The sequence below is a fragment of the Pantherophis guttatus genome, chromosome 7 (assembly GCF_059756535.1).
Source record: "Pantherophis guttatus breed Tessera chromosome 7, ASM5975653v1, whole genome shotgun sequence".
NCBI lineage: Eukaryota > Metazoa > Chordata > Lepidosauria > Squamata > Colubridae > Pantherophis > Pantherophis guttatus.
In genome coordinates this window covers 40,829,976-40,853,416 of record NC_142069.1, presented here as the reverse complement: position 1 = coordinate 40,853,416, position 23,441 = coordinate 40,829,976, and the positions used below count along the sequence as shown (strand labels likewise).

Sequence of the window (23,441 nt, the reverse complement as noted above, 5' to 3'; positions counted from 1 at the left end):
AGGAAGATGAACAGATTCTAAGAACAATACAAGATGTAAAATGCGTTATACCAGTAGATAAAGAAAATATTTTACATTAAAAATGTAACCTACGGTTAAAAATGTACCTACAGTTGCATCTTTAATAAATAGAAAAATAGATATATATCTGTCCCACATCACTCACCTAGTTATCATGACTAGAACATCCTAATTTTATTATTTTCTTTCCAAAAGTTAAGTTTTATTCTCTTATTTTTTTCCTTTCTTTTGTTTTACCTAAAGTAGAAGTTTAACACTTTTTCTATTGTTGCTATATATATTTTAAATTATGCAAAAATTTTAAAGAACATTAAGCGGCTTTTTTTATTCTTTTATATTTTTTACATTTCTTTTTGCTTTCAGCAGTTAGATGAGGACTTTCCATTTGTAAGCACACTGTATGATTGGTTAGTGCCTTCTATTGCTTGAGGCATTACAAATCCTTAAAACTCTTAATTATGTAGTACTAGTGTTACTTAACTATAGTTGAACTGCTTAGTTTTTAATTAGTTGGATCCAGAGTTAGACTTATAGTAGCTCTAATTAAATAAGTGATCATTGTTAACTGTGACTTTGCCATTAATCTTGGAAGGGGGTGTCTGTAAGCATGGCTTTTTCTATTATGGATCTAATTATTGTGCATGTATCTTTATATTGTATTGTTTTACATTGTCTGTAAGCTACTCTGGCAGCTCTTTGTGTACCTTTTAAAACAAAGTGATGGATAAACTACATATTTTTTTAAAAAGGTTCAAGTTTAATGAATTGAAAGAATGCAGAAAAAAGACTCTATTATAAAAGGACATATTGAAAATACAATATATTTATATTTATATTTACAATATATGCATAGCCCATTCAAGGGTTTTTTTTATTTAGTGGGAAGGATCAGAGATTATTTGGTACATAATCCTAAATGATAAATAAATAGGTGTGTATGTGTGTGTGTATAATGTAATATGATAGTATGAGTGTCAATGAATATGAACATTTGTATAATATACCATGCAGCTTTTTTCATTTGTTAGAATGAGGAAGTACTTTCTATTCTATCTCTCTGTCTTTCTCTCTCTCTCTTACACACACACACACTTCTGACAAACCCTTCTTCTACTTTAGCAACACACACACAGTTCTTGAAATAATGTCCCCGTGGCTCAGTAATAACTAGAGATAAATGCCAAGTCATACTTGTGTTTATCTTACACTGTTACAGTGTATATAGTAAGATAGTAAAACTACCACATGGGGTGTGGTGCAAAATGTGCACATCATATGAATTATAGAATCCCATATTTTTGCCAGACATTCATACAATAGAAGAAACATAATGATCTCATATAACGAAACCTCATATTTCACTTTCTTACCAGTGCTCTTGCTATTCCATCTGAAACTTCACTTCTACATTTTGTCAGCAAGCTCTGTTTTTTATATTATCTCTCTACATCAGTGCTTGATTTCAATGGATACATGGTTATCACAATACTTTGGCTTTGATACTTTTGGTCTTAGACTTGAGTTTTAAACTAGTGGATGAATTTTTGGCTAATTTGAACTATTATTTAAAAAGGTCTGGATCAAACATTATTTTCACTTGTTTATAAAATCATAAGTACAACCAACTTGCATTGTTTAAATTTGGTTGTTACAGGGAAATCTAATTAATTTAAAAACAGATGTGGATGCTTCTAGTCCCTATACAGTCATGTCAGAAGAAAAACATGCAGGAGCCCATGAAGCTTGTATGTGCTCATATATGTGTACTGCCAGAACATTCGTTAGGATTACCTTCTAACTGAACTAATTATTCATTTTAGAAGGCTGAAACCAAACTAAGCATTGTATATTCTTTATATCCACATTTGTTGGAAGAAGGACAAAATAAACCTGTTCTAAAAAACAGGTTCCTATTTATATAGTCAATATATGAATTAATGGTAAATTAAAAAGTGTTTTGGAGCATGCTTAGATGGGCTCTGCTTCATATTCACATGTCTCAGGTTAGCCCTTTAATTTTGGATATTATATTAGAACCGGCCTGTATTTCTTTGAACTAAGAGTTGCAATTTACTATTTTCCCTGTTGTAACACAATTAGAATCATAAATTCTCTTAAATATATATAGTCCACAGAAATAATTTCTGTATAATTTCCCCAATACATAAAACATATAGCTTGAGTGAAATTTGGAATATATGTATATTATCAGTAGCACCTCTTCTGTTGGAATCTTAATCATTCATGCATTCCTCAATTTTTCTAAATTCCATTTTGTGTTATATAGAGTCAGAATGTAATATGAACTCATGAGTTGCAATAAAAGGTTCATGAATTGATTTTAACTAAATGCAATGACTATATAATTATCTGTGTGTGTGTGTCGGGGGGGGAGAGAGAGAGAGAGAGAGAGAGAGAGAGAGAGAGAGAGAGAGAGAGAGAGGGTACTAGACTAGAGAGTACTGGCACTAGACAAGAGTTAAAGAAATTCAAGGGAGGCTAGACTTGGATTGCTTGTGAGAATGTAAGGACTCTAGACTGATTACTCTCTTGACTCAGCCCCCAAGCTCTGCATCTTCTCCTAGAGAGAGTGAGAGACAGAAATATAAAGGGCTGGAGAATATGCAATGTAGCTCTAACTAATTTTCAGGTTATCTGAAACAAAGATTATGCCATAGTCTGATATTTCTATTATATCAAAAAGCAATAGACTTTTGTCACATTCATAATTCCTCTAAAAATAGAGCCTGCTTATGACTCTTCAAAATTAATTTCATTTAAGGATGATTCATCAACACTAGGGAATAATATTAGCTTTTGGAAACCACAATTTACTTTTTGATTGATCCCAAACTTAGATGCTGCATTATTTAACTGGCCGGTGTAATATCTCACCAATTATTATTACAGCTTATGCCTTTTTTATAAAGCCTAAGATCACTGTCTCCTGATTATTAAGAATGTTTTTAAAAAGATTTCAAGACAGAAAGGAATCTTTCACTCAAGTATCATAATCCTATAGCTTGTTTCTTATTATCTAATGTGAGCTCACAGAATTGTGCATTGAAATATTTAAAGAAATTAATGGCTCTCTACCAGTTCTTTAACATGTAAAATGAGTAGGTTACTTGTGTCCAGTACATCCAAAAAGAGCCAGGATAAAATAAACATAAAGAGTTAGATATCTTGGAAAAAATCTGTCATGGGTTTGGGCTAATCATCTCCAGAAGAAATTCAACTTGATGCCTGAAATGTAAGACTTCTTGGAGAACTCCGCAAAGCCTGAGGCTGTGTTGATCTGAAGGAGTGCTCTCCATGGGTCAGAGCTGCTTTGCCGGCAAAGTGCAAACCCAGTTCACAATAGAACTGCTCTGAAAAGTTGTAAGACAACAGGGCCTTACATGCATTTGTTGAAGTTTCAGTTACATTGTTGAAATTGTCTGCTTTCTCATTGTTTAAAAAGGGAGGAGCGGCTGTTGTTAAGGTAATCTGTATCTCAATTTCTAATGTCCCTATGAATAGCAAGAGAGAAATAGAAATACTGGTGAGGAATGAAATAGTGTAAAACCATAGTATCAGATTAAAATAACAGTTAATCAAGCATTTTCATGAAATATTCAGTCAATCAATAGTCAACCTTTATTACTATAAAAAAACTCAATATAAAACATTAGAAGTGATAAAATACGACTGCATAGTAAAAATTATTTTAATTTTCTAATATGTGTATATTTACAGAATCTCTTGATTTTGAACACTAGTCATTCTTCTACATAAAGTATTGAAGGGTGGAAGTATTGTTATGCTGCCATAACATAAGGATTAATACAAAGGAACATTTGTAGCTAGTGTCATCAAAATTCTGCTATTACTTCCTTTCTGCGAGCTCAGAGATTACACCTCCAAATACCCCCCTCCTCTTGTCTTTAGGTTGTAAGAGACTGGTATGGAAGAGTAAACTAAATATGAATTCAGGAAAGATAAAGTTTGTATTTATACCAGGAGTTGAACTTCAGGGTTCAGATATATATGCTCTGGATTGGGTTCCACTCTCACTTAAGAAACAGATACACGTTCTCCAGATCTTTCTAGATATAGTGCTGATGCAGTAAGTCTCTTTTGATAATGCAGTCTACTTGGGGGGAGAGAGTAGTCCAGCTCTGAAAGTTAGGTAACTTTCAGAGCTGGACTACTGCAATGATCTGAGGTGGGAATGCTCTTAAATGACAAGAAATTCAACTGGCCTAGTATGTGGCTACATGAACAATTGCTGAAGCATCCTTAAAGCCCTTCATTATTTCTCATATTGAACCAACTTTCTGATTCCCAGTTGTTATCTGAGCCCAACCCAATTTTTAAAAAAGGCAAACTACTTGCAAAGCTCAACAATTCACCAATATAATTTTGGTATTTGACAAATTCATGGCTCAATCTTTTAATGGAATTATCTATGACAGATAGTACAAACATTTACATTTGACAATTTCTCCGAACAAAGAAGCATAACACACACACAATACAAATTTCACACAACATTAGGTTTAAGTCCATTAATACTTAATTTCCACATCATAAAGAATTTAAAAACTACAATATAATTATATATATGGCAGACAGCATGCTTTTTCTTATGTCCAGCTGATAAGATTTCTGGAGTCACTTACATTTCAGCACCATGTGGCCTCAGACCCATGCACCTCATTTCACCCAAACAAGGCAATAACTAGATCCAGCAACATCTACATTAGCTATGGATTTCTGGTTGGATTATTAGTGGGTGGCTGTGACAGAAGTTGCTAATTGTGAGTCAGCCTCCACTTGTGCATACTAAATGCATGTTCCCAGCAAGTAAATTATCTTCAAACAAACAAGGAAATGGAATGAGGGAAACCTTTTGGCAGGAAAGTAGGAGATGTAGACTAGCAATGTCAGGTAAGAAAATATCTTTGTCTCCATCACTCTGCTATATTTTTAACCAGTCTTAAGTGCTTAACTAAGCAATTAAAAGTACACAGTATTATTAACTGTAGGGAATGAGAGGAAGGCTGCTTGGGTAGATAACACTTGACTCAGCAATGAATCTCAATCTTCATAGTTGACTATGATTTTCAACTTGTGCCTTTCAATGAAAGAGCAAACCAATATAGTTCTCAATACATAAACATGAGTCTAAATGACTCTCCCTCACTCCTATACCATAAACTGACCAGCCAAGACAGTTGAGAAGAATGTGTGCTTTTTTCTTTATTATTCTTTATTGCTTATAGAATTTTTTTTAGCTGACTACAAAATTAAAGTACATTCAGAAAAGATTGGACAACTGACTGTTCAATATTCTGTGCTCATAATATTTATACATTCCTCTAAATTTTAGCCTAAACAATTATCTTTGTCTATTATCTAGCATATTTTCATAAACCTGAACATATTTACATTGAATCCAATGGGACTCTACAAGAACTCTGGTGTAGAAATGCAGATCACTTACTTTTTGGATTCACTATTAGACATTTTTAAAGAATAAAAACCTATTGAATTCATATTAATTTATGATTTATTCTTGCCTCTAAAATTTTTAGTCTTTATCAGATCACATAAATGTGGTACATCAATTATTTAAGGTTTTAATTTTGTGCCTCCATTACCTGAAACTTTGCTAAATTTTCTATAGCCCACATAAATAAATAGAAGTGAAAGAAGAATGTTGACATATTTTATAGCATAAGGCAGATATTTGGAAGAATAAATCCTGAGTGCTGAAGCATTTCAAATCCTTTTCATCTGACCAGTCAGTGACCTTATGACTATTTCCTCCCTCTAAGTAAGGTTGTGACCCAGGTCTTAGAGTGCAAAAGACATATAATTTTAGTAACAACTTAAAATTCAAATAGATTTAGCTAACAGGAGAAGGAAAGGGACAGGTAAACAAGTAAGAATTTTTGAAGAAATATTAAATAAAATAATGGTTATACATTATAAAAACTCTTCTAAACATCACATAAAATGCTGTATTTTATTTTTATCAGTTCATTAATTATCTCAGTTTTTATTCCTAACATGGTTATTTTCTGCTGTTTATCTATTTTATGTTATTTTAAGTCTAGAAATGAAATCAGTTGCCATTTAAAAATCATTTTAAAAAGAAAATAGTATATGTCTATTTACCTTTCACATTGCAGAAAAGCTTTAAAATCTGCCATTCTTCAGTCACATTCTTAAGCAATACAAAGTAATCACTTTTATGCTTTGGAAAAAAAGGCTCCCATTTTCATGTTTCTTCCAACGTAAATAGCAAATGAAGAGGACCATTCTAGACTAGGATTAAGAATGTGAAGGATTTAAATGTTGTCATTCTAATTACCCAGTTCTTTACTTGCTAGTTAAATAAATGGCATTTTGTTTGCACTGAATATTCTTATCAGGACAATGTATACCATCCTCTGCATTAAAAAATTAGATTACCTAATATTTACCCTGTAAAACCTATTAGGTATTATTTGTACCATAATCATAAAGGTTGGCTAAAGAGTCCATTCCTACTTTTTCACATGGAATTTTGATGTGAATGTTATTCTGTATTTGTACTGAGATTTGTAAATTCCAAGTGGTACAAAATGTGTACAAAAATTACACATTTTGTTGTGTAATTCCCTGATAAGTATATACTGACAAATGGTCAGAAGATAAATTATTTATGAATAATAAATGAATTTTATGAATAATAAATAATTTTATGGTGGCATATACAGACCATTGACTTTTAACTACTTGACATATTCTTAAGCTTTTTCTCCTCAACAGAGGATTTTTTTCCTACTGAAATCTTTACGACATTATATTCCACTGCCTGCAATTTCTACCCTCCATTTTGCAACTATAGTTTAAGAAATATTTATGACAAATTATAGTTACAAATGATTCAAAGACCATTTCTAATGGAATTATATAAGAATATAACTCTATGTCTCTAATAAGGATTAGATAATGTGTTTTATATACATGTTCTCACCTTTTGTTTCTTCACATTGAATACAGTTAAATATGCACTATGAATATAGCTATATATGCCAAAGAAATGTCAGATGGTATGTCAGCAATTTTTGACAATTATTTATACTTAATTGCATTCTGTATATATATGGCCCAAAAACAGCACAATATTTAGGGGTACATTTGAACTGAAGGTCAGGACGCATTACATCAGAACATATGTTGGTTTACTGATAACCATAAAGGGAAAGACAGTCATAAATAGTGTGGTATTATAGATATATATAAATTAGAATATATATGCATTTGGAAACAGCAAATAAGTATTTCACATGTGCCTAGTGAAGTCAGTAAGACTAGTAAGATGTAATTATGAGGAAAAGGGACAGAACTACAAAGACAATGAGATTTTGAACAAAGAGGTAATTATTTCATGAACACAGTTTTTTTTCTAGGGAGCTACTTGCATTTCCTTTCCCAAAGCTCGGCTCACATCCCAGTGTCTTTCCATGGCCTTCTAAATGTTCTGTGTCTAGGCTAATAGTGTTGTTTCCCAACAATTTGTTTTTGTAATGGTGCAGTTGAATAGCTGAATTTGTGCTTTGTTTTTTTTTTTCCCCCAGGAAGATGTATTTTGGGTTTTAACTTAGCTCCACAAAATCACCTATTAAGAAGGTCAGCCTTTGACAGGTTGTTCAAAGGCAGAAGAAGGGAAGGAAGGCCAGTACTGAATGTTCTCATTCTCCAAGAGCTAGTGCATATTGCTAACATATAATGAATTAACCATCTGTTGTTTGAATCAGTATGATTCATTTTGCATGAGGAGAATTAATCTATCCAATCGCTTTTGGACAGTATTGTTGGGGTACCTATTTCCAGAAATGTAATTTTGATGTAGACTTTTTCTTTTACATATGAGCAGAATTTAGGGAATACAGCAAACAGTAAATAAAACTCTTATCTAATAAAAGGAGATATCAAAAATGTTAACTGCCTTTTTCTTTTTATAACACAAAACGAATATAGCTATTCATTTTTATTTATGTTTATTTATTTACATTAGAGTAGTAGGGGATAATAAATGCCATTATAATTCAGAGATTTTACTGAAATGAATAAAATTAATTTTATTACAAAATTATTCTGTACCACTCTTAAGTCAAAACTAAAGCAAAGAATGTTAATAATAATAATGCATCTTGGAGGAAAGAAAACTATATAATTAAATAAGGAATAAAGTGAATGTTAGCAAAAAATCTGATTTAACCTATAGATGACCTGGTGCTGTTTGTTCAGATGACAGCTCTAAAAGTGTACATGGAATATTCCCTTGTAATACAATGATTTGCCGCAAGCCCTGACCTACTGACTGTTAGGGAGCAGACCTGAATTGGCCCTTTCTCTGATATTGTGACACTGCTTCTGTTGCCTCGATTGTGACCTCTGATTGAAAGGAACTCCTGGGACTTCTGTATAATAAGCATGACTCCTGACTCTTAGCCAGGTCTGCCTTCGTAGATTTTTGTCAGAGTTTTCTAGTAGGCCAAACTATGCTGAAATTTACTTGAGCTGTCAAAGTGCTCTGTGCACTTGGTGCACTCATTGAAATCTTTTTTTTTCTTTTGGACTGTTGTTATTGTTTCAAAGACATGCATCTTGTAAATAGGATAATATTATACAGTTATGTACTACATAAATCACTTTCTTAGTGTGTGCATGTGTATGAAAAGCAGACATAAGAGAGATTTATTTTACCACAGCTATAAGATGGGAATGCTAAAACTCCTAGCTATTTACAATTTTTCATTGTTTTATTCAAACAATAAAACCAATTTATAAAGAAAAGTAAATAAAACCTCCCCAAAACCTCTGTGCCTATTAATAGTAACAGTCTATAAATGAAAGGGCTTCATCTTCCTAAATGATAAAGGGAGGTCACCACATGAATGTTTAGAGCTAAGAAATTCCAAAAGGATAGAATCATTATGATGATGAAAAATTATCTCCCCTCTTCCCCCTAATTTCAGATAGGGAAACCTTTAATAACCCAGCCCTTCACATGTAAACAGAGTGTTTGCTTCTCCTGGATTAGTTTGAATTTATGTTTTTGTTGGGTTATTTTTTTTAAAAAAAAATGTTCTTTAATATTGAAACCCTATACATAGCAAAAATTTAAATTTAATTTAGCAAATAATTCAACTCTTCACTTTTGAAAAAATAATTTTATTAAATATTTTAAATGGAACAATAAAAATAATACAAACTAGAAAAGGTAAAAGAGAGAGGCGGAAGAGAAAAGAATAGATACATATATACACACATATTCCCACTTCCCCTCCCTAAGAAAAGAACTTCCCACCCTCAACATGCCAGGTATAATATAGATAATAAAGTAATATAGATAATATAGCAATATAGTATAGTAATAATATAGAACCTCTTTGGTCTAGTGCCGTGATGGCGAACCTATGGCACGGGTGCCACAGGTGGCACGTGGAGCCATATCTGTGGGCACGTGAGAATTGCCCTACTCAGCTCCAGTGCGCATACACACGCCGGCCAGCTAATTTTCGGGCCTTCCCGGCCCACATGAAGTTGGGAAATGGGCTGTATCCAGCCTCCGGAGGGCCTCCAGGGTGGGAGGGAAGGCCGTTTTTTCCCTCCCCAGGCTCCAAGAAAGCCTCTGGAGCCTGGGGAGGGCAAAAAAATGGGCTTACCGGGCCCACCGGGCCATCATGTGCCAAAAGTGGGGGTAGTGTGGGGGAGTGTCACACACGCATGCGTGGGGGGTGGGGCACATTGGATTATGGGTATGGGCACACACGTGCGTGACCCCCCCCCCGCATGATCCCCATTTTTGGCACGCGATGGCAAAAAGGTTAGCCATCACTGGTCTAGTGGTTAAGGCACAAGGCTAAAAATCAGGTGATTGTGTGTTAAAATCCTGCCTTAGCCATGAAAACCAGATGGGTAAACATGAGCCAGTCATTCCCTCTTAGACCAACCCACTTCACATGGTTGTTGTTGTGGGGGGAAAAGGAGGAGGAAGGAGTATTAGATTTGTTCACCACCTTGAATTATTTGTAAAAATAATAAAGGTAGGAATTAAACAAACAAATTTCCGTGATCGTTTCATCTGCTTTTAACTACCAAATATAAAACTCTTCACCCCATAGTCCATCTCTTAACAACAGACAAATCAAATAGATAACTTCTTCAATCCAGTTATTAGCAAAAGATTCAAATTCAACAGTAAAATTTAAAGTCTGAAGAACAAAGCAATGATTTTTCCCCCCCTTCTATTCATTTGAATCCCATTCACAGAGACTGGACTACTCCTTGCAGGTTTTTTAAGCAAAATTTTTCAGAAGTAGTTTTCCATTGCCTCCTTCCTGGAGCTGAGAGAAAGTGACTGCCCAAGGTCACCCAGCTGTCTTTGTGACCAAGGCAGTGCTTCTATGCCTTTCTTGGCTAAGTCTTCTCACTTTCAAAAAAAGGTATACCTATTCTGGATTACTGATTATATTAGGTATATTAGAAATGAAGAACTATAGTTCAATTCTTATTTGGTATTTAGTAGGATCTCAATGCATGGTTTTAAAATCTGGATAAATAGATATCTAAATAAATACATACCTGTAAATCAGATTAGGGAGTATCTACACTTACATCAGCAAGAATCAATGAAGAGAGGCAGCAAAATGTGAATTCATAGCTGTGTTATTCATTCCCAACTTGCTAAAACATAATAAGGCCAGGAATATGCAATTGAACTGGGCCATGTCACTCTGAAACATATGCTGTTTAACAAAACCATTCAATTGTAATCAGACTTACCTTTCTATGCAGTTTCTTACAGATGTCAAAGCTGTTCTGATCCCTTGGGATAGATTATACTACATTGTTGACAATACTGTAGGCAAAATGCCATTTTTCAGTTGTAATAAGATCCCACATCTTGGAAATTTCAAAAGAAATAACCAAAATTAGGATCCAACAATAGATTAAAGTTATGAGTCGTCCTACTATAATACTTTTTTGTTCTTTCAGGCATAGTAATTATTTCTGAAAGTGCAAAAACATGTACTGGTGCAAATTTGTTTGCCTGAATCATTTGATATCTGCAATACACATATCCTGTTTATATTGTGTGTATGTTATACATAGACATGTAGATAGCTTTATTCTAAGTGCACTCATTTCCCAGTTTACAGTATTGACTTTAAATCATTGTTTTATAATGTAATGGTACAATAAAAAGGATATTAGATAGATGTGATTTTCTTATTTAATTTTTTAGATATATAAACACTTTCCTTAATGTAAACTTTGTTTTCAAAATCTGCAGTCACTATGAACAAAGTATAAACCACTTTTATAAGTAAAAAATCTCAATTACTATGCTTTGCTTTCAAACCACAAATAAGATTCTTCTGATACCTATCTTTTTTTAATGCAACCTCAAGCAAGCTGAGTTTTTTGTTGTTGTTGCTGCTGTTAAATTAAATATAGATCTAGATGTTGGCACAGTAGTACAAGGCTGTGAAATTCATCCAGGATGTAGGAATTGAATAACTACCTTCTTTATTAATCTTATCCTGACAGCAGTAGCATTGATATTTGTGTGGGTCATAAATTATTCCTAAAAATCAGAAGATTAAATAGCTCTTTAAATTTTATAATGTATGTGGTTACCATATATGCACATTTTTATTCAGCCTTTCTCTGTGCCCCTCCTTTGTACAAAGATCTATTTTGATTTTTTAAACTAGTTTAGTTTCTGGGAAGATTGTTATACTGAAACATTCATCTTAAATAGTTGTGTTAATATTGGAAAATATTCATTACCTTGTTTGATACAGATCCTATTAATATATTGAGTTAAGATTAATGTAGTTATAAAAATAAACTTTGAATTCTGATTCTGTTGATATTATTATCAGAACATCTAGAACTGTAGATTGGTGGTGCACTCCCATAAATATTTACTCAGAATTGAATTCATTGGGATTTTATCCCGAATCAATCTATATGAGTAAATCTGTGGTATTTTGTTTATTTACTCATGTTTCTAATTTGTAATGCACCTATAATGAGTGTGTTAGAAAAGGATTTTTTATGGTTGGATGGAGCAGAATGTTTGTAAATGTGGATTGGCATCCTGAGCAGCTGGCCAAAAGAAAACCAGCACAGAGTATAAAGAAAGGTTTTATGTCTGTAGACCAAATTTCCAGAGTAGGTTAACTAATCTTTCTGCACTGCTTCTTTTAAATAACTATAGATCTAAATAATTGTACCACTGTTTCTGTTGATACAACATTGATTTTTAGGGACTTCCGGTGGCACCGCAGGCGCCGAGGACGCTCTTTTCTTGAGCGCCAGCCCCGTGATCTCGTAAAGCCGCTAGAACAGCGCAAATCAGCTGTCTAGCGGCTTGAAAACTTTCTCCCTGGGAAAAGGGGAGGAAGAGAGCAGACGGGCGTAGGTAGAGCTCCCCAAGGAGCCGCAGGAACAATTCTGGGGCTTAAAGGGTGAGAGCTCCCTGGAAGCCCGACAGAGCTCTGGATCCGGGACGTTTCTGCTTCAAGCAGAAGAAGACGCCATGGCCACCCCTGCAAACAACGTTTGAATAAACATCATTCGGAAGCAGGCTGAGCAAACTCAGGAGAGATTAGATCTGCAAGTACTGAACTTTAACTCCAAATGTGTATTACTTCCTTCTGACTTATTAAGGGGAGAAAGTGAAACCAAGATGGTGATTGAGCTTTAATGGGGCGTGAAAGTGAAAGTTAAAAAGGAAAGTTTCTTTTAGTGTTGGCAGCCCCTGTTCAAAATTAGAGATTTGTGTTTTTTTTTTAAGAAAGAGAAGATTAAAGATTACAGCAGTGATTTTTTTAAAAAAAGGATTGATATTATTTAAAGACTGATTTCTGGATTTGGTGGATCTACTGTTCTGGCAGCTGATTAAATTTAAATTGGAAACCAAAAATGGCTTCAAAACAAATTAAGGCTATTGTCCCCAAAAGTGCTGGGACTTCGCCAGCTCAAACGTCCAGATTGCAATCTCTCTCTGTTCCAATGGAACCAACAATATTAACATTTGAAATGTTGCAGGAAGCCCTCAAAACACAAGCCTCTGTTACAGAAAAAAAAATACTTCAATGTTTCAGGAGCAAACTCGAGAAGTTGCTGAAGAAATAGCTCAGGTCAAAGAGACTATTCAAAAACGAAACCAAGAAATTAGAGAAGATATTATTATGGCAGTACAAGGATTGGCAGGACACATTGAAGTAATAGATGAAAAAGTGGAAGAAATTGGAAAATAAAATGGGGGAGGTCCAGGACAAGATGGAAAGATCAGAGGCGGATGTGATAATGATACAATATAGAGACATGGAATTTGCTCTGAGAATAAGAGGCCTCAAGGAAAATAAGCAAGAGAATTTGAGAGAGATCTTTTCAGAAGCATTTGCACAGATAATGGAAGATCAAAAAGCAAATTTTGAATGGCAAATTGACAAAATTTATCGTGTCAATTTATGGGTGGCCAGACAGAAACATCTACCAAGAGACATTGTACTTTATTTTACAACAAGGAGATTACGCAATGAAATCCTACAAGTCACTTTTAAAAATAAACTTCAAGTGCAGGGGCAGGAGGTTTTAACACTGAAAGAAATTCCCTCCAAAATGTTGAGAGCCAGAAAGGATTATGCCTTTCTGGTGAAAGAACTGAGAAACCATCAGATTCAGTATAGATGGCAAGTTCCAGCTGGTCTAGGGGTGAATTATTCAGGACAAAGATACCATCTCAATTCAGTGTGGAAGGCAAGAGATTCAAAATATTCTCAAAAAGAAGATAAAATTTACTCCACAGTTTTTTCTGTTAGGCATAATTACAGATTGTATTGTTATAGAGACTAAGTTGATTTTAAATTTAATAACAGCAGCCAGACTCTTGGTGGCACAGTACTGGAAAAAGGAAGACTTGCCTACTATTGAAGAATGGACACTAAAAGTAGTGAATTTAGCAGAGATGGCTAAAATTTCAGCGTATTTGAAGGACCATTCAAATGAAAGATATATATTGGAATGGAGAAGATGGATTGACTATATTCAAAACAAATATCGGACTAAAACGTTTCAAATAGTTTATGAAAGAAATCTATATTTCCTTTTTGAATTATGTTTAGTTAGTTGAAAGGGGAGTTAAAGAGCAAGGGGGAGTTTGGAGACCACAGAAAGTTAGCTTATTTTAGCTTATGTTTGTTATGCTATACCCTGTTTTTGCTCTGGGAAGTCCGGGGGGTGGGTGTCGGTGGGGAGGGGGGTTGGAGGGAGGGGGGGTGAGAGGGGGAAAAATTGTTGTAATGATTGTTAAAACTTTTTAAATAAAAAAAAAACATTGATTTTTAAAAAGTATTTTTTTATAAAGTGAACATGTTCCACTGAAGGCTATAGAAACCTGAGTGGATGTCCATAGAATTATTGCCTTCTGGTGTAAAAGCTAGATATGCTATTATTCAGTATGGTTAGGATGGCATCTGAAAATGCTTAATTAAAATATATTTTCTAGGAGCTGCTTGTTTGCTCAGATATGTCCATTAGGCCTACTTTCATAGAATTAACTTCTGCATGAGGAAGGATAAAGTATTAAAATTCAAATCTTAGCTAAGGGCCATACATTCACTATTAGGCACATCCCTAAATAACAGTCTAGAAGGCTGGATTGGAAGCAATTGGGGTTATGATTGGGGCTTAATTAAGAATATAAAAGGAGGAGTTGGATTATATTGATCCAACTAAATGGAATTGCAAATATGGAAGAATTGTACATAAAATATAGTATTGAGGTGGAGCTACAGAGTGCTATGAATTCACTGTAAATAACTAGAAAACTTTTTTAAAAAAATTATCTAACTCAGAGGTAGATAGTTTGCAGCATGCATGTACCACTCCCTGGGATTTTGATTAGCCATCAGAACCCACAGTGTGAAGGGTTTTTGCTTGAGTTCAGTGGCAGTTCCTAGTTATCTGCTTCTCACTTGCCTTTCAAAGCATAACAAGGCCTGTTAAAGTATCCATTGACTTCAAACAGTCAGAAGAAACTCATCAATCACCATTCTCATTCATTCTTGAATTTCCACAAAGCCCATCACTTTTACTCTACTCATTCAATCCCATTATCATACATCCATTCATATCACCATACCTATCAAAACATTCCCCCTTCCTCTGAATTGTATTGATTCAGAATGTTACAGTTTTTCCTAATTTTGCCTCTGGTTCTTCCATTTATCACCATTCACTGGAGCATAGTATGCAATTATCATCAAATTACATGCAAATGTTAATCAACTTATATTTGTTATATATTTTAGCCCTTTAATTTATACATAAACTTACTGCCTTATTCCCATGAATGTATTTTTCAATGCAGATCTTCATAGTTTCATTCATTCATCCCTTTCTCTCAGTTTTATAGAAACATTCATTCATATTTACTCCTATTTATTGCTCTTACTTTGCAATTTTCTATGTGCCATGATCATTATCGGATGGGCACCAAAGATACTGATCCCTAAGGCACATCATGGCTTTTGTCAATTGAAGTTTTCACAGAAGGTTCTTTCTTAAGTCACAAAAATTACATATTAGCCTCACTTATACCCATGCCAATACAGGATTCCCTGCAATCAGTTTTGGTATATTTTGGTCAATGCACCATAGTCACAATAAAAATCTAATTTGCTATAGAGTACTTAGTCAAATCTTCTTTTGAAATAAAGATATACTAACCTTATTGTTACTCTATAGTCAACTAAAGAGGGTAACACATTAAAAATGAAATTAGAGTATTCTGATAAGACTTGCTTTTGGCAAACTATCACTAGGAATAAGCAAAATTCTTATTCTGTTCATCAAGTTCAGAACATTGTGAAATCAATACAGCCAGCTTCAAACTGTAAAGAACTATTTCAGAGTGCTTTACACCCCCATAGTAATTATAATTTTAAGTGTACTTTCATAATGTTTCTTCACTATTTGTCTAGATCAGTGGTTCTCAACCTTCCTAATGCCGTGACCCTTTAATACAGTTCCTCATGTTGTGGTGACCCCCAACCAGGGGTGGGTTCTAAATTTTTTTACTACCGGTTCTGTGGGCGTGGCTTATTTTGTGGGCATGGCTTGGAGGTCATGTGACTGGGTGGGTGTGGCTAGCTGGTCATGTGACCGGGTGGCCATGGCTATGTGAATAGGGACTACTCAGAGGGCTGAAAAAAGTCATTTCTGACAGGTCCTCGCACTTTTGACTGGTCCTCACACTTATGACCATCCTCACATTTATGCCCGTGCAGCATTCTTAACAATCATGTCACTCATTTCACAACTGCTTCTCTTCACCATGGTGACAAGATAGGGCAAAAACGTAAAATGTGAGGACAGTCGTAAGTTCAAAGACTGGTCAAAAGTGCGAGGACCAGTCAGAAATGACTTTTTCAGCCCTCTGAGTAGTCCATATGCATAAAAGGGTACAGCAATAGAGAGGGATGAAGGAAGGGAAGGGAAATTAGAGTAGGAGTGAGGGTAAGAGAGGGAGGAAGAGAGGAAGAGAAGGAGAAAGGAAGAGGAAGTAGGGAGGAGAAGAAGAGGGTGAGGAAGAGAAAGTAAGAAGGAAAGAAAAGAGAGAGGTGGTAGGTTTGAGGAGAAAGATTGCTGTACAATAAAAAAGATGAAAGGGAAGAAAGCCAACCCCAAACAAATATAAAGATATTAAGATAAAGAATGAATTGTTAAACTTTAAAGAATAAAAGAGAACAAATATGAATAAATAACAATAATTAGAAACACACATACAAACATACAATGTATTTTCTTTGAACAGAGTATTTGGCCGGTTCATAAATTTAAACACTGTTTAGTCATTTCAATTAAATTTACAATTTCTATATTTCCTTTTTGCCATATTTATTCCTCATCTATTTTTGTAAAAAACCAATATTACCCTTCATCCTCATCTCTAATCTTAATCAAATTCAATTTTTCCCTTTTATTCTATATTATACCCCTTCCCATTGTCATCTATTTTTATATCCATCCTCACATTGGTTAATTATGTCATATTACAGTTGTTTAATATGAATTCAACATTTTAATATAAATCTATTAGTTATATAACTACCTTTTTTGTATATTAATCAATATGAACATGAATATTCCAATTATTTCCATGCAATCTAATTTCTTACAAATCAATTAATTATATTTACCAATAATAATAAACCAAATAATTTCCCCCATATATTCCTCCAAACCACAACTTAACCATTTCTGCTTTCAACACAATATACAATTAATAGTATCTCAATTATTACAATTCCCTAGTTAAATAGAGCTTTTTTTCTTTTGTGTTTTAAAATCTCCTCTTTTTCCCTAAATTTCCCATTGTTTGCACCTACCTTTTTTGGTGAGGAAAAAGAAAAGAAATCTGCCTGCCTAATTTTCCAACGTGCAAAGCCAACAGCCTGTTTTACTTTCTCTTTCGTTTTTCAGTATAGCTAGGGGGGGAAAAATCAGCACTCTTTGCAAGCAAGGAGCAGAGCCCTGAGCAAAACAGCTGAGAGCAAATCAGCTGGGGGTCGGGAGCTGATCTAAGCAAGGGCTAATTAGCCTATGCTGAAGCTCCGGGGGCCAATAAAATTACAAAAAAACACTGAACCATTTGTTAAATTGCTGGCTCTCCCGCCCCTCGCCCACTGTTGTGGCCCCGCCCTCTGAGCCTGTCCCATCGGAGGAAGAAAGCTCCGAACATGAGGAAGAGGAGTCAGCCAGGCCTCCCTCTCCAGGCCCCTCCCCTCTGGCATTGTCTCAAGTGCCGGCCGAGGGAGAGGAGACAGCTGATTCAGATCAGAGTGATAAAGAAACATCATTCCTGGACGCACACCTCCGAAGGCATGATAAACGTTTGCAGCAGCTTAGGAGGTGTGCTAGGGATTAGAACTGAGTCACTGGACCACACCCCAGAGACTATATAATAGAGGGTGGTGGTCAAGGATTTTTGTGACGAACAAAGCAAACCTTGGATAGTCACTAAAGCCTCGTCCGGAGCTGCTGAGAGAAAGATTTAAAGTGTCGGACATTTGGACTCTTGAGTATTTGTCTTTCTGTTTTACTTTGAAAATAAAGTCACTTGGCAGACGGTGTGTCTATCACTGCCAAGTGGGAGATAAGAACTGGGTGCGTTCCAAAGTGTTTCCTTAACCCTCGACTGGCTGTGTGTGTGTGTGTGTGTGGGTACGGGGACAGATCAGCCCACCACTATTTATTGGCAATAAATAGTGGTGCGGAGGGGCGGGGCAAGCCAGCAATTTAACAAACGGTTCGGCTGCACCACTGGCTATAGGGCGGCCCTTTGAAGCCCCGCGGCAAGAATTTAAACAGTTTTTTTTCCTCTAGCCATCGGAGGCAGCAATAGATTGGGAGTGGGCGGGGTAAACGAACGGCCGGCGATCCAACAGAGCAGAGAGTGAGGGTGAGTGAAGGCGTGGGGGGGCAAGAGAGGGCTTTGGCTACCCCTGTGAAATGGCCGTTCGACCCCCAAAGGGGTCGCGACCCCCAGGTTGAGAACCGCTGGTCTAGATCTTTCCAGAATCATTGTCGGGGAGGCTGATTTACAGTTCACTGGGTCTTCTTTTGTCCCCTTTTTCAAGGGGACAAAATAGATAGGGTTTATTCCCCTCCAATTATTTGGATCTTCAGTTTTCCAGAGTTTTTCAAAAATAATACTATGTTTCCTTATACGTAAAAAAAAACACCAAACCTTCACATATAAACTTTACATAAAACAATTGTTGCTGGCAAGGAAAAAAGGAATTAAAAATAGCTAAAATATAAAATGTCTTTATTACTCTTGAGACTTCCAAGTTTTAATAAAGGATGCTTTTCTAGCATATAATCACGTGAAGAGATTAAATATTCCCACAGACTGCCCTGAATCAGTTTTAGGAAACAGGTGCTAGACATGTTACTTGATTTTGAACAAGTTCGCGCTATAAAAAATCAGGAATTAATTAGGATGTTCATTCCAACACCTTTCACTAAGTGTTTTTTACACATTATACAATTAGCCAGAGGATACAAGCTTCCTGGACTGACAAAACAAAAAATAAAAGACATCCCCATATATGTATATGTAAGATATAATACTACATATTCTGATGTGAATTTCTTCATTCATAAATGGAGTTTTACCAGCTGGTGGTAAGTAACTTTTCAATATCTCCTGCATTTCTGAAGCAATGTCTGCACAGGAGATTACCTCACTTCTGTCTGGTACACTATTTGGTTCACACATGTTTAGGTATGATGGTTTCTTTCTTCCCATCCTTCTGTTTTACAAATTCATCTGTTGGATAGAAGTATCAAATTTGGCTAGGTTCTGGTATGCGTTATACCTACCATAGTTTTCTCCCTCCTAATTTTGTATGTCAGTAAAGAAAAGTATAGCTTTTAAAGTTGTACTGTTGTACTTTTAAAGTTGTACTGTTGTACTGTTACTGCAGCCCATTCCTACATTCTTGTCCACCACCTATTCCTATTCTTTGTTTTGATTTGGCTATGAATAAGGTAGAAGTGATAGGATTCTATGCACAGGCAAATTGAGGAGAAAACAGGAAGATAGAGGAATATCTTGGGGCTCAGTGAGAACAGAAGAGAGTGTAGAAGGTAAATAAATGGCACCATTAAGATTTTCATAGATCTTTCCCTTTAACTCCACAGAAGTTAAATCTCAGCTGTTTAATACCACCATTTAGGGGAGAGCTGCCTTCTTTTATGATCTGAGGAAAAATCTCTGCGTATCTGTAATATAAATGAAATTATAGAAGTAATGTATGGAAGCTGACTTATGTATTTCTTTTAAGTTTTTCTATTCTTTTGTCTTTTATTTTTTTTTAAAGGAAATAATAAGAAATAATAAGAGTTCTTATATAAATACATGCACAGATACAGATATATGTTTTCTATATAGAGGATCATTCTGTAAATGGGCATTGCAGTAAGATAACAAAGAATTTACATGATCTATTGCAATGTGCTCTACTTGTGGCTGCTCATGAAGCTACAGCTTGTTTGAAATGCAGTGGCACAACCAGTAATGAATGCCATCAGTGTGCCATGCTGCCTTGGATGCTACTTGGCTTCCAAATGCAATTTGAGGTGTTAGTTCTTACCTATCAAGCTCTGTATGGCATAGGACCTGTATACATGACAGACCACTTGTCTCCAATTATTTCTGCTTAACCAGTCATTCCAGCAGGGTGGGTGTGTTCCCGGTTCCCTCCATTAAAAGTTGCCATCTTGTGGGACTGAGAAACTATACCTTCTCTGTTGTGGCCTTCATGCTCTGGAACAGTATCCCTCTTCACCAGAGATAAGGACAGCACCCTCTCTTCTAGGGTTCCAGAAAGTTTTGAAAATCTGGCTTTGCTCTCAGGCCTGGGATTAATATTTTTAAATGTAATATTAATTATGCACAAATTCAAGATGGTTTACTATATACCATAGCCATATCCAGAATGTCCATCTTATTTTGGGTCTTCCACAAATAGTTTATACAGAAGATCAGTACTCAATATATCTCTCCTTCACAGGTAAAGGAGAAGAATTTTCTCACTTAGATTTTGCAACAGAGAGGATACAAAGAAGTAAAGAACGTACATGCCAATGGCTTTATACACAAGTTTGGGATTATGAAGAAGCTAGTCCCAGAACTGAAAAATGGTGAGATCATTGTTTTTAAGTTAAATGTTTGGATTTTTCTAATATTGCATGTAATACAAAACCCATCTTAATTATTCTAAAAGAAATACACTTCCCCCATCCCCCCGTCCCCAGGGTACTATTACTAAGTTTGAAATGTGCTCCTGTTATGAATTAATTTAATAAAAATTTCATCTCATTCTGCCAGTTTTTAAGCTATTGCTATAACACACCAGCATCTCTTCAATATAACCATGAACATATTTTGTGTTAGAAACTAGAATATTTTTTATGAACAATGCAGGACAAAAATATTTTCCTATAGTTTTTAAATTATGGAATGAATTTAAATAATTATAATTTAACAGCCAACCAGATACAATAAAGGATGCTGTGATATACTAAACTGTGGCAGGTGAAGTTTTTGAACTAAACAGGGACTAAGCTGAAGAGTCAGCAGCAAAGTGAAGGACTAAATTTGAGTGAATTATAAAGAAAAGTAATTAGGTCAAAAATAGAAATATTTGTATTCTTTAAAAATCAGGTAAGTATTCTTGTTTCTATAGCTAAGAAAACATTTTTCTTTCGATTTCTATTGGTTCTTTTTAACATTGTTTTAAATCAAGAAAAAACACTTTAAGCAAAATATGTCTTGGCCTGAAATATCATATCTTGTATGGTATGTATGTCTTAAAATGAGGTATAGATATTTTTGCTGTATTCTGTAAAAATGTAGAAAATCAATATAATCTTTTCAACTGTATTTTAAATGATAAAAATTAAAAACATCAATTAATGAAGCATTAACTTTGAAAAATAATTGTTATGGTTAGATACTATTTTTTAAATCAAATATCCTGCTTTCCTATGTTTTCTTGTCTGGATGTATATTTTAGATGATGAAAAAAATACTAAATTAAAACTTTATGCTTTTTTCATCTTTGCATTTAATTCTTGAAAAATAATTCATTTAATTCTTTTCCAAGAATTAAATTTGAATTAAATTATCTTTGCATATAATTGCATTTGAATACTTGTTGGCATGCTGTTTTGTTTTTAATCTTTTTAAAAAATCTAGAAAAATATTATGTTAAAAAATGTTAATGATGGTAAAGCTCTTTAAAGAAAAAAGTGTGTTCAACACGCTGTTAAACATACTGTATCTGACAAAATCCAAGATTATTGCAGCAGAGGTACACTTTCAATTCATTAGTAAATTTGATAAAGTTGTAGTTACTCAATAACTTATGTTTTGAGATTTTTCTTACTGCTTACTAGTAGTACCAAACTACAGGTAGTCCTCACGTTACGACCACAATTGACTTCAAAATTTATGTTGCTAAGTGAAACATTTGTTAAGTGAGTTTGCCCCATTTTATGACTTTTCCTGCCAAAGTTGTTAAGTTAGTAACATGGTTGTTGAGTGAATCTGGATTCCCCATTGACTTAGCTTATCAGAAGGTTGCAAAAGTCACTCACGTGACCCCAGGATACTTCAACTGTCATAAATATGAACCACTTGCCAAACATCTGAATTTTGACCATGTGACCATGGGAATGCTGTAATGGTTGTAAGTGTGAAAAATGGTCATAAATCACCTTTTTCAGTGCTGTTGTAACTTTGAACAGTCACTAAATGAACTGTTGTAAGTCGAGGACTACCTGTACTTATTTGTTCTGGTTAAATTGTTAAAAATATATGTTTAAAACAGGAGACAAATTTGTTAATGATAACATATTAAAATGTTAACATTTTAATAAGTGGGAGGGGCAGGTATGGCGGACGCAGGGGGCCATATCAAGTGTCGGGGGTGCGCATGCGCTGTCTTCAAGCGATTGCACACTCCGGCCCCCAATGCGCAACTCGTGTCCTGGGCTGCGCAGAGTTTCAGGCTCAGGGTCCACGGCTGATGTTGTGTAATGCCAGGTCGGTGGTTAATAAAGCCCCCCTCATTTGTGATCTTATTTCGGAGGGGGGTGCGGACCTGGCAGGTATTACGGAGACCTGGTTGGGCCAAGAGGGGGGTCCCCCTCATCGAAATGTGCCCGCCAGGTTTCCGTGCATTTCATCAGCCAAGGGCCCAGGGGAGGGGTGGGGGAGTGGCGGTGATTATTAGGGAAAGTCTTTGTCCGAGGGAGACCACTGTTCCTCAGATAGCCGGATGTGAGTCCCTTTGTGTGAAGTGGGGCCGTGGGGTGCAGATGGGTTTGCTGGCCACGTACCTGGCTCCCTGCCACGTGGCAGCGACCCTGCCCGAGCTACTCGACGTCATTGCCGGGGTGGCGGTTGATACCCCCAGACTTATTGTCATGGGGGATTTCAACCTTCCATCTGCGGGTGAGGCGTCAGAGGTGGCTCGGGAGTTCATGGCTTCCATGACGGCCATGGACCTGACCCAGGTAGTTCAAGGCCCCACTCACATAGGGGGACACACTCTGGACTTGATTTTTATCTCTGGTCAGTGGTTGAATGATCTTGGTAGAGGGGATCTAGACATCAAACCCTTGTCATGGACAGATCATTCGCTCCTCCACCTGGACTTTCCTACTACTTTCCCCCACCGCAGGGAGACGGAACCGACCAGATGGTTCCGTCCCAGGCGCCTGATGGACCCCGAAAGGTTCCTGATGGAGCTTGGGCCATTTCCTGATACTCTGACACACGACTC

At 35.6% G+C, this 23,441-nt stretch overlaps 1 protein-coding gene across 5 annotated transcripts in view; it reads left to right on the top strand.

Annotated features, from left to right (window-relative positions):
- LRRIQ1 (leucine rich repeats and IQ motif containing 1) overlaps positions 1-23,441 on the top strand; it is a 107,355-nt gene that overhangs the window by 72,074 nt on the left and 11,840 nt on the right. For all 5 annotated transcript variants that reach the window (XM_060694640.2, XM_034402877.3, XM_060694639.2 and 2 more), the window contains one exon: positions 20,664-20,793. In XM_060694640.2, coding sequence (XP_060550623.2) covers positions 20,664-20,793 — 130 coding nt within the window. The remainder of the gene's footprint in view (positions 1-20,663; positions 20,794-23,441) is intronic.